Source organism: Capra hircus, chromosome 26 (assembly GCF_001704415.2).
Source record: "Capra hircus breed San Clemente chromosome 26, ASM170441v1, whole genome shotgun sequence".
Taxonomy (NCBI): domain Eukaryota; kingdom Metazoa; phylum Chordata; class Mammalia; order Artiodactyla; family Bovidae; genus Capra; species Capra hircus.
In genome coordinates this window covers 33,659,089-33,675,211 of record NC_030833.1, presented here as the reverse complement: position 1 = coordinate 33,675,211, position 16,123 = coordinate 33,659,089, and the positions used below count along the sequence as shown (strand labels likewise).

Here is a 16,123-nt window from a genome sequence, read left to right as displayed (position 1 = left end):
TTAGAGCCTCAAATGCAAGAGTCACCTGAAGAGAGAAGGAGCTGAAGCGAAGGCGCCTGCTCACGAGAGGGGAAGTAGGGAGAGAGACAGAGGAAAATGGGGCACCATGGGGCAGCCCCTGGTATGGTCTTCACACTGTCAAGTCCTTGGACTCCTTGGCTTTGCAAGAGCCAGGAGGCAGTCAGAGCATGGAGTACTCTCAGCATTTACTATGTGCCAGGCATGCCAAGGGCACAAGGTTGACATCGTCTAGCCCTCTCCCTTCACACTTCAGGGATGGAAAAGCAGAAGTACAGAGAGGCTGTGGTCGTCCAGTCCAAAGAGGCAGAGTAAGGCTGGACTCAGGCTGCCTGGCACTGGAGCCCTGGCTACTCCTGGCGACCATGCTGCGTGGCACCAACTTGGCAAGGACTCAGAAGATCAGTGTTTGGCCAAGACCAGCCTGTTCCCAGCAGTACTGCAGCCTCCCTGGGTCTCCTGGATGAGGAGGGCCCTGGGTTCCTACATCCAGACCCCTAGGGGGAGGGAGACAGGCTGGGAGAGAGGGTGACCCTGCTTTAGGAGCACTCAGAGGGCGGACACAGCATTGCGAAGGGAGCGCAGGCTCTGAAATGAGAAAGGTTTCCTTTGAATCCCGACTCTGCCTCCCTACCTCTCTGAGCCTCAGTTTTCTGTAAAGTGAAGTGAAAGTGTTAGTCGCTCAGCTGTGTCTGACTCTTTGCAGCCTTACAGACAGTAGCCGACCAGGTTCCTCAGTCCATGGAATTCTCCAGGCAAGAATGGGTAGCCATTCTTTTTTCCAGGGGATCTTCCCTACCCAGGAACTGAACCCAGGTCTCCTCCATTGCAGGCAGATTATTGTCTGAGCCACCAGGGAAGCCCAGTGACACTTATGTCCATGCCTGCTGTGAGGGGTGGAAGAGATTGGGTCCACTTAGCACTTAGCACAGTGCCACAGACTGTTGTCAGAGCTGGACAAATGCAGCTTTAGGACTCACATCCCCATGTGTCACTGTGTGGAGTTACATGTCCTCATGTAACAGCAGGAGTCTCCTGACAGCCCAGCCCTCTGATCCCAGTTTCCTCTTGAGTGGTAACCACTGGGGTGGTGTAGGGTCATCCTTTCCAGATCTTTGCATTTGCAAACATGCCTACAGTTTGTGTGTGTGCATCTGTGTGTGTGTCGGGGGGTGGAGGGTGGGGGCGGGAGGTGGGTGTGTATATACGAGAGTGTGTTTTAACTTGAGTGGTTTTATGTCAGTGACTTGCTTTGTTCACTTAAGCATAATTCTTGGGAGCCATCCAAGTTCTCTTTGAGTTCTACAGCGATAGTTCTGTGGGAGTGTCGGCACCTAGGAGTAGAGAGAAGGCCTCTGAAAAGCGAAAAGCTAGAAAGCAAAAGTATAGGGCCACGTGCAGAGGGAAGGGGCAGGTGCAGAACTGGGGGTTATAACTGAGTCTCGGTTCCTGATCTGGAGCCTTATGACAAGAAAGGCCAACCAGCTCTCGGCCAGGGAGCCATATGGTTACAGACAACAGGTCACGAATGAAAGTATGCAGTGACTCACCGCGGCGCTCAAGCAAGCGTTCTCAGGCCCAGCCCCCGGCGTGCAGCCACAGCAGCGCACAGCACAGCCGTGGACTTGGCCCTTCTCTACCGCCTAGGGGAGAGACCGACACGAAGCAAAGTCCACGCAGAGCCAGTTACCTGCTGGAAGCGGAAGGACTCTGACCGCCTCTTCTGGTTGAGCTGCCACTCTTTGAAGTGCAGCACGGCCTCATCCACATTGACGATGCCCAGCTTCACCTGCTCCTGGAGGGTAATGAGTTGCCGCTGGCCTGGTGTTTTCATCCCAGCAAAGGGATCATATATGCTCGACTGAGGCCTGTCCCTCCACGGTCTGACAGGTGGCTCTGGAAAGGAAAGAGAAACTCAGTTTCCAGGCTCCTCCACCGGAGAGAGCTGACCGGGTGAGTGGGGTTCATGATGCTGGCCGTGGGCTCAAGAGGACATGCCTCAGAACAATCACATGTGGAATCAAGACAAGGGAGATGCTAGGTGAAATCAGAGAGAGGGAAGCAGCTAATAATTTCAAAGCCTATGACACTGAAGTAGAAAAGGTCACAACATTTTAGAAAGGTATAGCAACCAGGGGGGGCTTCCCAGCTGGCGCTGGTGGCGAAGAACCCGCCTGCCAATCCAGAGGCATAAGAGATGCAGGTCCAATGCCTGGGTGGGGAAGAGCCTCTGGAGGAGGGCATGGAGATCCACTCCAGTATTCTTGCCTGGAGAATCCCATGGACAGAGGAGCCTGGTGGGCTACCGTCCATGGGGTCGTAAAAAGCTGGCCACAATGAATGACTTAGCACACATGCATCCGCACAGCACCCAGTAGCCAAGTCAACATGAGTTACTGAGAAGCCTTTAGACCAGCGTTTCTCAGCCTTGGCACTATTGACATTTTGGACGAGGTAATTCTTGGTTGGGGTTGGCTGGCTGTCTTGTACACTGTAGGATGTTTAACCTTATCCCGGGCCTCTACCCACTTGATGATAATAGCATCTCCTTCCTCAGCTGCCACAACAAAAAAATGTCCCAGGGCTTCCCTGGTGATCCAGTGGTTAAGAATCTGCCTGCCAATGCAGGGGACACAGGTTCTATCCCTGATCTGGGAAGATTCCACATGCCATGGGACAATTAAGTCTATGCATCATGACTACTGAGCCTGCGCTCTAGAACCCAACAGATGCAGCTACTGAGCCCACATGCCTGAGAGCCCATGATTTGCAACAAGAGGAACCACCACCAACGAGAAACCCACACACAAGTAGAGAGTAGCCCTGCTCACCACAACTGGAGAAAGCCTGGCCACAGCAAGAAGACCCAGTGCAGCCAAAATAAATAATATATTTTTTAAATGTCCCAGATGTTGCCAAATGGCAGGGTGGGGCAGTGCTGGAGAGTGGAGGAGAAATCACCCCCAGTTGAGAACCACTGATTCAGACTCTTCTCCACTCCCAGAAGAGAATATACAGGAAAGGCTAACCGGGATGCTTCTTCCAGCACTTCCAGCCCTCCCCATCCTGCCTGCCTCCAAGCAGCATAGGGCACAGTGATTGTGAACCTACAGGCGTGAAATGCCTGAGGAGACTGGAAGGCTAATGGAATCATGACCCAGGTCCAAAGTCACCAGGTAAAAATTAGGTGCTGGGTCCCAAGTGACTCTCCTTGGGTTGTTCATGCTTTAAATGTTCTAGGGAAGGAAGTATGACACCAACTCCTCTCTCTCCAGGCTGCGTGGCTCCTCTAAGTTCTGTGGGGAGCAAGCTAGACTTGCAGAAGTGATGGAGCCACTGAGCACATGGGAACAGCGTAACATTTCACTGCTCATTTCCCGTAGGGCTATCTTTGATTCTAAATTTCTCCAGGAGGGCCTCATTTGGACATTGTGATTCAAGGAGGTGGCATAAAGAAAAAAGAGAGATGACTTTACCCAGTGGGTACTGAAAAAGCTTCAGAGAAAACTTATCCATCATTCTTACCACCGTTCTCTCTGTCCACACACACTCACATGCCTTTCTCCCAGGTTTGCCCTACAATCTTTAATTATATTGGGAGATGGAGTGTGGGGACAAAATAAAAATGCACAAGTCAGTCAGTTCCAGTCTCCTACTACCAAAGTCTTTAGGGATGCTTTCCAGTGTTTAGATGGTGTCATGGCTCCTTTTCAAAAGAATCATCTTTGGGATACTACTGAAGGCCTCTGTTTAGCACAAGGAAATGTATCGAGAACAAAAGAGCACTTATCTCTTCAAACTTCCTTTAAAAAGCTTTCCAAAAAAATGTCACCCGGTGACAAACAAAATGTCTCAAGTAAAAGTTGAATTAAAGTATACTTTAGCTAATACAGATAGCCTAGGTAAATAGCATGGTAGGGCTGGATCAGTAGGTAAAGACTGGGTGCGGGGCTGCCCACTTTCATCCTGTTGGTATCGTTTCAATGTCTAAATAGTATTTTAGTGTGCTGTTACAGACACTTTCTCAGGTATTAAAGTCAGTGGCATGATCAATTGGTACAATGTTCTAAGGCACCCCAATCTCTTCTCCTCTCCTTTCACCTTTGGTACAGTTCCACTTCAGGTATTTCTTGAACCTCTGTTTTTCAAGGTTAAGGAGGGATTACACCTGGAAATCTCTGAAACATGATCACTGCCACCACCAAGAAGTCCAGGTCCTGCAAAAGAAAGCTGAGGACATCTGCTTACCTTTCCTCATGCTCTCTGAGGTAACATAGAAATTCCCAGGCTTCTCTTGACTTTTTTCTGCAAAAACTGTGAGATAAAGAGCACTCTAAGTAAAGCCAAATAGTACCTCTTTCTAAGAAGCTTTATAATATTTTATACACTTAGCAGAAAAATTACCAAAATCTTGTCCAAAATAAATAATAATGAATCACAGCTTGGACCACTGTATGTAGTTATATAAATCAAGATTCTAGAAAGTGAAGAGTTAGTTGCTCAGTTGGGTCTGACTCTTTGCAACCCCATGGACTGTAGCCCACCAGGCTCCTCAAATACTGGAATGAGTTGCCATTCCCTTCTCCAGGAGATCTTCCCGACCCAGGGATTGAACCTGGGTCTCCTGCACTGCAGGCAGATTCTTTACCACTGAGCCACCAGACAAGCCCCTTTAAAGGAGGCAACCAATGAATGGAAGCTCTAGGGATTACAACATGGAGACAGGTCAAACAGACAAGGTCTCAAACCAGAAAGACAAAGCCGGGCAGAGGACATAATCGGCATTTATGAGATCATTAAGGAAAAGCGTAATGTGAACCAAGACGTGTGCTGGATCCTTGAATATTTGAAGCAAGGCATGGAACATGCCGAAGTTTGAGAATAAAAGGAAGTGCCACTTAACATGTCAACAAGTGCTGTAAGACAGAACTGAGAGCAGCGGGACATGAGAAATGTGTGCAAGGCTCCAAAGTGACTTCGATGATGTCACTCATGCACTAGGAATCGATAAAGGCTCATAGGGAACCCTGAGAAGTGACAGACATTCACTCAGTCATAGGACTAACAAGTGGTTAAGGCTCCTTGGGCTCTGCACATGACTCCCTGCATTTAAACCCTGTTGCTACCATTTACGAGCCACGTGATCTAAGACAAGAGGCTTGAACTCTTCTTGCCTCAGTTTTCTGATCTGTAGAATGAGGATGATATTGTACCCTTGGCTATGGGTTGTTGTGAGGATTATATGAGTTAATATATGGAAAGTGCTCAGAACAGTGCCTGGCATGTGCAAGCACTTCATGTTAGCCTTTATTATCATTGCATGAGTGCTCAGTCACATCAGTTGTGTCTGACTCTTTGCAGCCCCATGGACTATAGCCCGCCGGGCTCCTCTGTCCATGGAATTCTCTAGGCAAGAATACTGGAGTGGGCTGGCATTTCCTTCTCTAGGAAATCTTTCCAACCCAGGGATCAAGGCTGCATCTGCTGTGTCTCCTGCACTGCAGGCAGAATCTTTACCCTCTGAGCTACCTGGGAAGCCCTTTATATCATTATTCATTTCTAAACCTTGAGATTGATGCCAATAGGACAGAAATCCCAATAGAAAGGATGTCTATATAGTGCTTTATTTGAAAAGACCCTGATGCTGGGAAAGATTGAGGGCAGGAGGAGAAGGGGACGACAGAGGATGAGATGGTTGGATGGCATCACCGACTCAATGGACATGGGTTTGGGTGAACTCTGGCAGTTGGTGATGGATAGGGAGGCCTGGCATGCTGTGGTTCATGAAGCCACAAAGAGTCGGACATGACTGAGCAACTGAACTGAATTCCCACGTATTATCTCATCTGACCTTCATAATAAGGTTCTGACAGAGTATTACTAGGCATCAATTTATACATATATTATTATGATACATATTTCATAGGGGAGGAAACGAAAACTAAAGAGGGTGAAATGACTTACCCAATGTCTCATTCTGTAGAGTTGAAAATGCAAGAGCTGAGACTTGAACCCAGATGTTCTGGCCTCCTAACCATTGCCCTTTTGTCATCTCCTGCCTCTCTCCTGTCCTTTGCTCTCCACAGTTTCACAGCAAGTCCTTCAGGGCTCTTTAGGAATTGCCTGTGCCCCTTCTAACTGAACTCCCCACAATGAGCCAGAAGATCACGGCAAACCACGAGGACTGAGGGCACTAGACAATATGTAAATATCCTTCCACTGCATCTCCACCCAATCAGGATCGCTAGACTTAACAAACCAAAATATAAACTGAAAACAAGGGTGCCATATTTGGGACACACTTACACTAAGGAATTATTTGTTGTTTTTCTGGAATTCATACTTAATGAGATACAGTTGTATTTTTATTTGTCAACCGCAGCCCAGTTACCTGGGGCTCTGGTTGAGGGCTATCTTCCTAGTTTATAATCTTTTGCCATACCTTCCACAACCTGTCATACTATTAAACATGAAATGGAGGTCAAGTGCACAGATCTAGCAATTCTTACACCCATATAGTACTTGTAATCATATTAATAAAATCAAGTCTTGAAAGATAGTGAAACTTACAATGCTATGAGCATCTAATGTCCCAGGGGTCATTGTGAAGAACTCAAAACTCAATTATCATCAGCTTTTATCAATGTAGGTAGGTAGGTAGATGGAGAAGGCAATGGCACCCCTCTCCAGTACTCTTGCCTGGAAAATCCCATGGACGGAGGAGCCTGGTGGGCCGCAGTCCATGAGGTCGCTAAGAGTCTGACACAACTCAGCGACTTCACTTTCACTTTTCACTTTTCACTTTCATGCATTGGAGAAGGAAATGGCAACCCACTCCAGTGTTCTTGCCTGGAGAATCCCAGGGACAGGGGAGCCTGGTGGGCTGCCGTCTATGGGGTCGCACAGAGTTGGACACGACTAAAGCAACTTAGCAGCAGCAGCAGCAGCAGCAGATAGGTAGATAGCCTAGCATTGTGGTTGCAAACCAAGGTTGTATAAAGAGAGACTCCCTGAATTCAAATCCTAGCTCTGCTACATGGTTATCAACCAACCTCTGTAAGCCTCCATTTTTCTCATCTGTAAAATGGAAATGATAACGGCCCATACCTAATAGATTATTATGACATATTTCAAATAAAGCACTCAGTAGGTTTTAATAAATGTTAAATATTTAAAATTAATAATAATAGTAACAGTTTCAGGAGATAACAATTACCAGGGATCTTGCTATTTGGAGTAGAGAGACATCTTATTTATCTCTACCTTCCCATTATGCACCAATTCCTGCAGGAAGGCCAGAACTGAATCTGACCACTGCCCCTAGTCTAGTTTCAGAATCTGCCCCAAACACTGACCCTGTCTCCGGGGACTGGTTGGAGACCATTCAGGAGGGAATACTTGCTAAGCAATAATTCAGGAGGTAGAGGATCCAGGGAATTCCTGCTAAGAGGCCCTGAAGACCCCACTGGGCATCATTCCCTGCCACACTTGCCTTTAGAAATGTATGATTCATTGTCAGATAGCTGGTGAGTGGCAGATGCGCTGGCCTCTGGTCTGGGCACTGGGACAGGGGGCCTGTTGGTCAAGTCCACTGACAAGGCCTCGTCATCATCCACTGTGTGATATACATCTTCTTCCTGACCAAGATGGTCTCTCTCCAAACTGGACATTCCCGTGCTGTTGCCTAGAAGCAGAGAGAAAGGTGACTAAAACAGTTGACTAAAGGAGTTGGGACGCCCAGCTCCTGCAACCAGCTGCCCTGGATCCCAGCCCTGCCCATCAGTAAGCTGATAGCCTCTGCATTAGGTAGGGCCTGGCAGCCAACCAGGCCAGGGACCAGCCTCACCTACCAGCACCTCCACAGCAGTTGGCCCTGCCACAATAGAAAGGTTCATATAGCCCAAGTAGAAGGCACAACTAGAATATATAGCTCTGGTGACCAGAAGGGCGTATGCTACTGGGCCCCATAAATATCTGCTATATAAGGCCACTTCTCTAAGATTGGGAAACATTTCCAAGTTGCCAAATGCACAAAAATTAAAAGAGACAATTATTCAAAATGAAGGGCAGAGAAATACATGCCAAACAAAGGAACAAGAAAACCCCCAGAAAAAGATTAGACAAAGTAGATTTTAAAACAAAGACTGTAACAATAGACAAATACAGACAGTACCTAATGATAAAGAGAACAATCCAATAAGAAGATATAACAATTAAAAGTATATATGCATCTAACATAGGAGCACTAAATACATACAGAAAATATTACCAGCATAAATGGAAAGATTGACAGTAATACAATAATATAATACAATAATAGGAGGCTTTAACATATCACTTACATTAACAGATACATCATCTAGTCAAAAATTCAGTAAGGAAACACTGGCTGTAAATGACATATTAGACCAGATAGACTTAATATATATATAAAGGTCCATATAGTTAAATCTATGGTTTTTCCAGTAGTCATGTATTGACGTGAGAGTTGGACTATAAAGAAAGCTGAGCACCAAAAACAGAAATATAGATCAATGGAACAAAATAGAAAGCCCAGAGATAAATCCATGTACCTATGGACACCTTATCTTTGACAAAGGAGGCAAGAATATACAATGGAGAAAAGACGATCTCTTTAATAAGTGGTGCTGGGAAAACTGGTCAATCACCTGTAAAAGAATGAAACTAGAGCACTTTCTAACACCATGCACAAAAATAACCTCAAAATGGATTACAGTAAGACCAGAAACTATGAAACTCCTAGTGGAAAACATAGGCAAAATACTCTCTGACATAAATCAAAGCAGGATCCTCTATGAGCCACCTTCTAGTATATTGGAAATAAAAGCAAACATAAACAAATGAGACCTAATTAAACTTAAAAGCTTCTGTACAACAAAGAAAACTATAAGCAAGGTGAAAAGACAGCCTTCAGAATGGGAGAAAATAATAGCAAATTAAACAACTGACAAAGAATTAATCTCAAAAATATACAAGCAACTCCTGAAGCTCAATTCCAGAAAAACAAATGACACAATCAAAAAATGGGCCAAAGAACTAAACAGACATTTCTCCAAAGAAAACACACAGAGAGCTAACAAACACATGAAAAGATGCTCAACACCGCTCATTATCAGAGAAATGCAAATCAAAACCACAATGAGGTACCATTTCACATCAGTCAGAATGGCTGCTATCCAAAAGTATACAAGCAATAAATGCTGGAGAGGTTTGCATTCCCACTATTGGTGGGAATGCAAACTAGTACAGCCACTATGGAGAACAGTGTGGAGATTCCTTAAAAAGCTGGAAATAGAACTGCCATATGACCCAGCAATCCTACTGCTGGGCATACGCACCGAGGACACCAGAATTGAAAGAGACATGTGTACCCCAATGTTCATCACAGCACTGTTTATAATAGCCAGGACATGGAAGAAACCTAGATGTCTATCAGCAGATGAATGGATAAGAAAGCTGTGGTACATATACACAATGGAGTATTACTTAGCCATTAAAAAGAATACATTTGAATCAGTTCTGATGAGGTGGATGAAACTGGAGCCTATTATACAAAGTGAAGTAAGTCAGGAAGAAAAACACCAATACAATATAGTAACACATATATATGAAATTTAGAAAGATGGTAACGATAACCCTATATGCGAGACAGCAAAAGAGACACAGATATATAGAACTGTCTTTTGGACTCTGTGGGAGAAGGCGAGGGTGGGAAGATCTGAGAGAATAGCATTGAAACATGTATATTATATCATGTATATCTGTTTATCATGTATATCTGTATATCTGTATATTATATCATGTATATTATACATGTAAACATGTATATCTGTTTCATATATGAAACAGATCGCCAGTTCAGGTTCAATGCATGAGACAGAGTGCTCAGGGCTGGTGCACTGGGATGATCCAGAGGGATGGGGTGGGGAGGGAGGTGGGAGGGGGGTTCAGGATGGGGAACACATGTAAACCCATGGCTGATTCATATCAATGTATGGCAAAAACCACTACAATATTGTAAAGTAATTAACCACCAACTAAAATAAATAAATTAAAACAAAAAAAGAAAGCTGAGTGCTGAAGAAATGATGCTTTTGAACTGTGGTGTTGGAGAAGACTCTTGAGAGTCCCTTGGACTCTCAAGGAGATCCAACCAGTCCATCCTAAAGGAGATTAGTCCTGAATATTCATTGGAAGGACTGATGCTGAAGCTGAAGCTCTGATACTTGGGCCACCTGATGCAAAGAACTGACTTATTAGAAAAGAACTTGATGCTAGGAAAGATCGAAAAGCAGGAGAAAGGGACGGCAGAGAATGAGATGGTTAGATAGCAGCACTGACTCAATGGACATGAGTTCGAGCAAGCTCCGGAAGTTGGTGATGGACAGGGAAGCCTAGCGTGCTGCAGTCCGTGGGGTCACAAAGAGTCGGACGTGACTGAGCAACTGAACTAACTGACTGACTGACTGATAGAACATTGAATCCAAAAGGAGAAGAAGACACACTTTGAAGTACACACGGACTATTCCCCAGGGTAGATCACATGATAGGCTACAAAACTCGCCTCAATAAATTCATAAAGATTTAAATTGTATCAAGTATCTTCCAAAGTACAACAGGATGAAAGCAGAAATCAACTACAAGAAACACTGCAAAAAAAAAAAAAAAGGAAGCTAAACAATATTCTACTAAACAACCAATGGATCACCGAAGAAATCAGAGAGGAAATAAAAAATACCTAGAGACAAATGAAAATGGAAACACAATAATCCAAAATCTAGGCAACATACCAAAAGCAGTTCTAAGAGGGAGCTTCAGGCCTACCTCAGGAAGCAAGAAAAGTCTCCAATAAACAACTTAACCTTACACCTAAAGGAATTAGAACAAGAACGACAAAACCTAAAGTTAGTAGAGGGAGAGAAACAATAAAGATAAGAGCAAAAATAAATAAAATAGAGACTGGTAAGTATTTAGCCAGACTCATCAAGAAACAAAGAAAGAAGTCCCAAATAAATAATATCAGAAATGAAACCAGAGAAGTTACAACTGATATCACAGAAATACAAAGGATCACAAGAGATTACTACAAACAATTATACATCAATAAAATGGACAATCTAGAAGAAATTGATAAATTCCTAGAAACATACAATCTTCCCAGACTTAATCAGGAAAAATTGAAAATATGAACAGACCAATTATCAAGAATGAAACTGACTATAATATCATATATGAAATGAATCGCCAGTCCAGGTTCGATGCATGATACTGGATGCTTGGGGCTAGTGCACTGAGATGACCCAGAGGGATGGTATGGGGAGGGAGGAGGGTGGGGGGTTCAGGATGGGGAACACGTGTATACCTGTGGCAGATTCATGTTGATGTATGGCAAAACCAATACAATATTGTAAAGTAATTAATCTCCAATTAAAATAAATAAATTTATTTTTTAAAAAAAGAATGAAACTGAAGCAGTAACTTTACAAATTTGTAACAAACAAAAGTCCAGGACCAGACAGATTATAAGTAAATTCTAGAAAACATTTAAAGAAGAGTTCACATCAAAAATTTGCAGAGGAACGAATGCTTCTGAATTCATCTATGAGGCCAGCATCACACTGACACCTAAAGCAGACAAAGACACCACGAAAAAGAAAATTATGGTCAATATCCTTGATGAACATAGATGCAAAATTGTCCTCAGCAAAAATTAGCAAATGGAATTCAACAATGCACTAAAAGGATCATGCATCATGATGAAGAGGGGTTTAATCCAAGGGAGGCAAAAAGATTCAGTATCTGCAAATCAATGAATGTGATAAGTCATATTAACAACTTAAAGAATAAAACTGTGTAATCATTTCAATGGATGCATAGAAAGCTTTTGACAGAATCTGACATCCATTTATAATTTTTAAAAACTCTTAACAGAATGGGTATGGAAGAAACATAATTCAGCATAATAAAGGCCATATCATATGGCTAACATCATACAAATGGTGAAAAGCTGAAATAATTTCTACTAAGATCAGGAACAAGACAATTTCATACAACATAGTATTGGAAGTCCCAGTCATAGTAATCACATAAGAAAAAGAAATAAAAGGAATCCAAATCAGAAAAGAAAAAGAAAAACTGTCACTGATTGCAGATAACATGAGACTGTATATAGGAAATCCTAAAGATGCCATAAAAAAGCTATTAGAACTAGTAAATGAGTTCAGTAAGGTTACAAAATTCAAAATTAATATACAGAAATCTGTTGCATTCACTAATAATGAACTGTGAGAAAGGGAAATTAAAACAATCCCATTAAAAGCTGCATCAAAAAGAATAAAATACCTAGGAATAAATCTAACCAAGGAGGTAAAAGATCTGTACTCTGAACATTATGATGTTTATGAAACTAATTGAAGACAACACAAACAAATGGAAAGATATACCACATTCATGGATTATAAGAATCAATATAGCTAAAATGACCATATTCCCCAAGGCAATCTATAGACTCAATGCAACCTCTATCAAAATACCAATGGCATTTTTCACAGAATTTGGACAAATAATTCTAAAATGTGTACAGAAACATAAAAGACCCCAAATAACCAAAGTAATCTCGAAAAAGAAGAAGAAAGCTGAAAGTATCATACTCCCTGATTTCAAACTATACTACAAAGCTACAGTAATCAAAACAGTATGAAATGAAGTGAAGTCGCTCAGTCGTGTCTGACTCTTAGCGACCCCATGGACTGTAGCCTACCAGGCTCCTCAGTCCATGGGATTTTCCAGGCAAGAGTCCTGGAGTGGGTTGCCATTTCCTTCTCCAGGGGATCTTCCCGACCCAGGGATCGAACCTGGGTCTCCCGCATTGTAGGCAGATGCTTAACAGACCACTGTAGACCAATGGAAAAGAATCAAAAGTCAAAAATAAACTCATGCTTATATGATCAATTATTTATGACAAAGGAGCCAAGAATACAAAGGGAGGCAAAGACAATTTCTTCATAAATAGTGGGAAAACTGGCATATATATATATATATATATATATAATCACTATACAATACAGCCTTGATTTAATGCAACCTTTAACCTATGTATGTCCCCCATGCTCTCCTCCTTCACCAGAAAGCAAAGTCTCTTGAGGGTATTGATCATATCTTATTTTCCTTTGTGACCCTAGCCCAGTATCTAAAATAGTTCTTTGCTTATAGTAGGTACTCATGAAATTTTGGTCAAATAAAAATGAACCTGTGTATTTCAAAAGAGGTCTTGCTAAAGGCAACTTGTTTACCTAAAGCAATGGTTCCACTGGTGGGAACTTCTGGCTTACTTGTAACAGGCTGATGGGGGAGCTCATGGATCTCCTATCACACCACGTGCCATGTACATTTGTTGAGTGGAGCAACCCTCATAGGTACCCAGGCAATGTCTACATTTGTTTCTTTTTCCTTCTTTTTGCTTTCCTGTTCACTGATGCAACTTACCTTCTAAAAACTTGCGAATCATAGAGTCTTTAGTAGTCCGAGAGAAACCATCCCTGGGGATTGGATTAGATGTACTGGCCTGAAGCATCTCAACATCTAGAAGGAAAAGGAGACTAAGAATTTATATGTTGTTCTTCCACACATGCAAAGACATTTTATAAATGGATACATTGTTTGGCCAAAAAAGTTTGTTCCAGTTTTTTGTGTAACATCTTATGGAAAATGAACAAACTTTTTAGCCAGCCCAATACAAGTTTTGACAAATTAAGAGATTCAAGAATTGATTAAACCATCCATCTATTCATCCATCCATCTAATCATCCATGCATCCATGGATCCATGCAATCATGCATCCATTTAATTTACCTACTCTGTAAGGCTACCTGGTAAGTATTGGGTATAAACGAAAACAATATTTACAATCTTCAGGGCCTTTCCTGGACTACAGGACTCAAAAGGTATAGATACGCTCATTTGCATTGGAAAGAATAGGCTTAATTTTTAAATATATAATTGTAGTCTTTTGCATGACAGAAAAAAAAATTAGAAGCAAAAACAACAAAGAATAGATAAATTGTAATTTATTTAAACTATGAACCATTTTGTTACAGTTAAAAGCATGTATTGGAGCTACTCTAGTACCATCTCATAAACAAACTCTTTTTAGGTCATCCATGTAATTGGTCATTTTTAAGGAGGAAGTTCACAGACCTTTGATTTTTCACTATTAAGCATAAACCCATGGAGACCAAAACTATGTGAAAACTATTCAATTACTGTAGCAGATTCTACTTAAACCTGAGTAACCAGCTGTAGCTGTTACTTTATGACTCTGAAGTATGCATTTTGGGAGCAAAATTACAGCCTTGTGTTTGAAAGTAGAGCTTTGATATTATCAAGAGTTTGCATTCAGTAAGTCATATCATACAATTACTGGGGATTTGTTTCCTTAGGCAAAATATGTAATTTGAATACTATGCTTTGAGAAAAAACATCATTTGAATTTAATCACTATACATAGATATACTGTTTCCTACTACTTTAATCTTTGGGGACCTGTTAAATACAATCTGGTGAATCTGTATGAAAAATTTATATTTATATCACATTTCCCAAGAATGTTCACTGAAAAGAGGCCTCATGTTCATAAAATCATGTTAAGGATAATGAACTTCAGATGACATAATTCTAGTTTTGAAACAAAATATTTGTATGTACACAGAAGAAAGCCTGGAAAAAAAAATACATCAAAATGCATATAGTGACTATTTCTGAATTAGTATATGGAGATCATGGACAATTCAGACTGTGGACATTTGATTTTCTATTTTACTCTTTTCTTTGTCTTCCAGATTATCCACAGAGGCTTGTGTTGCATTCATATATGAGAAGAACCCTATCAACACTTTAAGGTCTAGGCAACTATGATCAAGTCTGTACAATTAGATTCCCAAAGCAAAAATAATTTTAGGTTATTAAAAAATAAATTATGGCTCATCTGTCAATTACCAGGTTATTGATATAATTATAAAAATACTGATTTTTAAACTTTCCAGTGAGCAGATATGGCATTATTACATAGCATAGCTTTTTACTCGACCTTATTTCAAACTTTGACGATCTTTTGATAATCAAAATATAAACTTTGTGACCATAAAACAAGACACAATATTGAGTGAAAAAGTTGCAAACTGGTGTTCGTAGTATATAAATGCATTTTATATAAAGTATTTTATGTAAGGCACTTTGCTGTATATATAGTAGTTTATATAAATTTTAAGACCTGTAAAATGATACTACATGTGGTTTATGAATTCACAAATATCTAATAAACATATGAAAACTTGCTGACATGCTGGAAAGGATAAATGCTAAATTCATGGTAGTGGTTACCTCTGGGAGGGAGGACAATTAGGTTCTAGAAGAGGCTCATAGGGGGATATAATATGTAGTTTAAAAAAAAAAAGATCTGAGACAAAAAAAAAAAAAGAAATATATACTCTTGATGAATCTTTTTTCCAATTCCTTTCCTTTTTTTTACTTTTTCAGTTTAATATTTCTTGAAATAAATGTAGTAAAGACATTACATTGAATATAATCTACCTTGATACCCTTTAATCCAAAGCCCTGTGATTCCAAATGTGAAAACTATTAACTCAGTGAACATTTCTGGTGAACACTGCATTCTATAAAATAAACTGTAGAGACTGAGATAACTGTACTGATCCTGAAACATACCTTAAAGTATTTTAAAAATAAATTTCAGATAAGAACTCAGAATCCATTTCATAAAAACTGAAGACAAGAGAAATTCCGCTTATTTGAGATTTCTATTTAAATTGCTTAACTGTGGTTTTATGGAACACTTTCCCCATGAAGCGGAGAAGGCAATGGCACCCCACTCCAGTACTCTTGCCTGGAGAATCCCACGGATGGAGGAGCCTGTGGCTGCAGTCAATGGGGTCACAAAGAGTCGGACACGACTGAGCGACTTCACTTTCACTTTTCACTTTCATGCATTGGAGAAGGAAATGGCAACCCACTCCAGTGTTCTTGCCTGGAAAATCCCAGGGACGGGGGAGCCTGGTGGGCTGCCATC

General features: G+C 41.5%; 1 protein-coding gene across 1 annotated transcript in view; it reads right to left on the bottom strand.

The window, feature by feature from the left end:
* PIK3AP1 (phosphoinositide-3-kinase adaptor protein 1) overlaps positions 1 to 16,123 on the bottom strand; it is a 123,172-nt gene that overhangs the window by 23,999 nt on the left and 83,050 nt on the right. Inside the window, exons 9-12 of the mRNA XM_018041577.1 lie at positions 13,525 to 13,620; positions 7,511 to 7,702; positions 4,267 to 4,332; positions 1,709 to 1,914 (exon numbers count right to left, since the gene is read on the bottom strand). Of these exons, the coding sequence (XP_017897066.1) occupies positions 1,709 to 1,914; positions 4,267 to 4,332; positions 7,511 to 7,702; positions 13,525 to 13,620 (560 nt within the window). The remainder of the gene's footprint in view (positions 1 to 1,708; positions 1,915 to 4,266; positions 4,333 to 7,510; positions 7,703 to 13,524; positions 13,621 to 16,123) is intronic.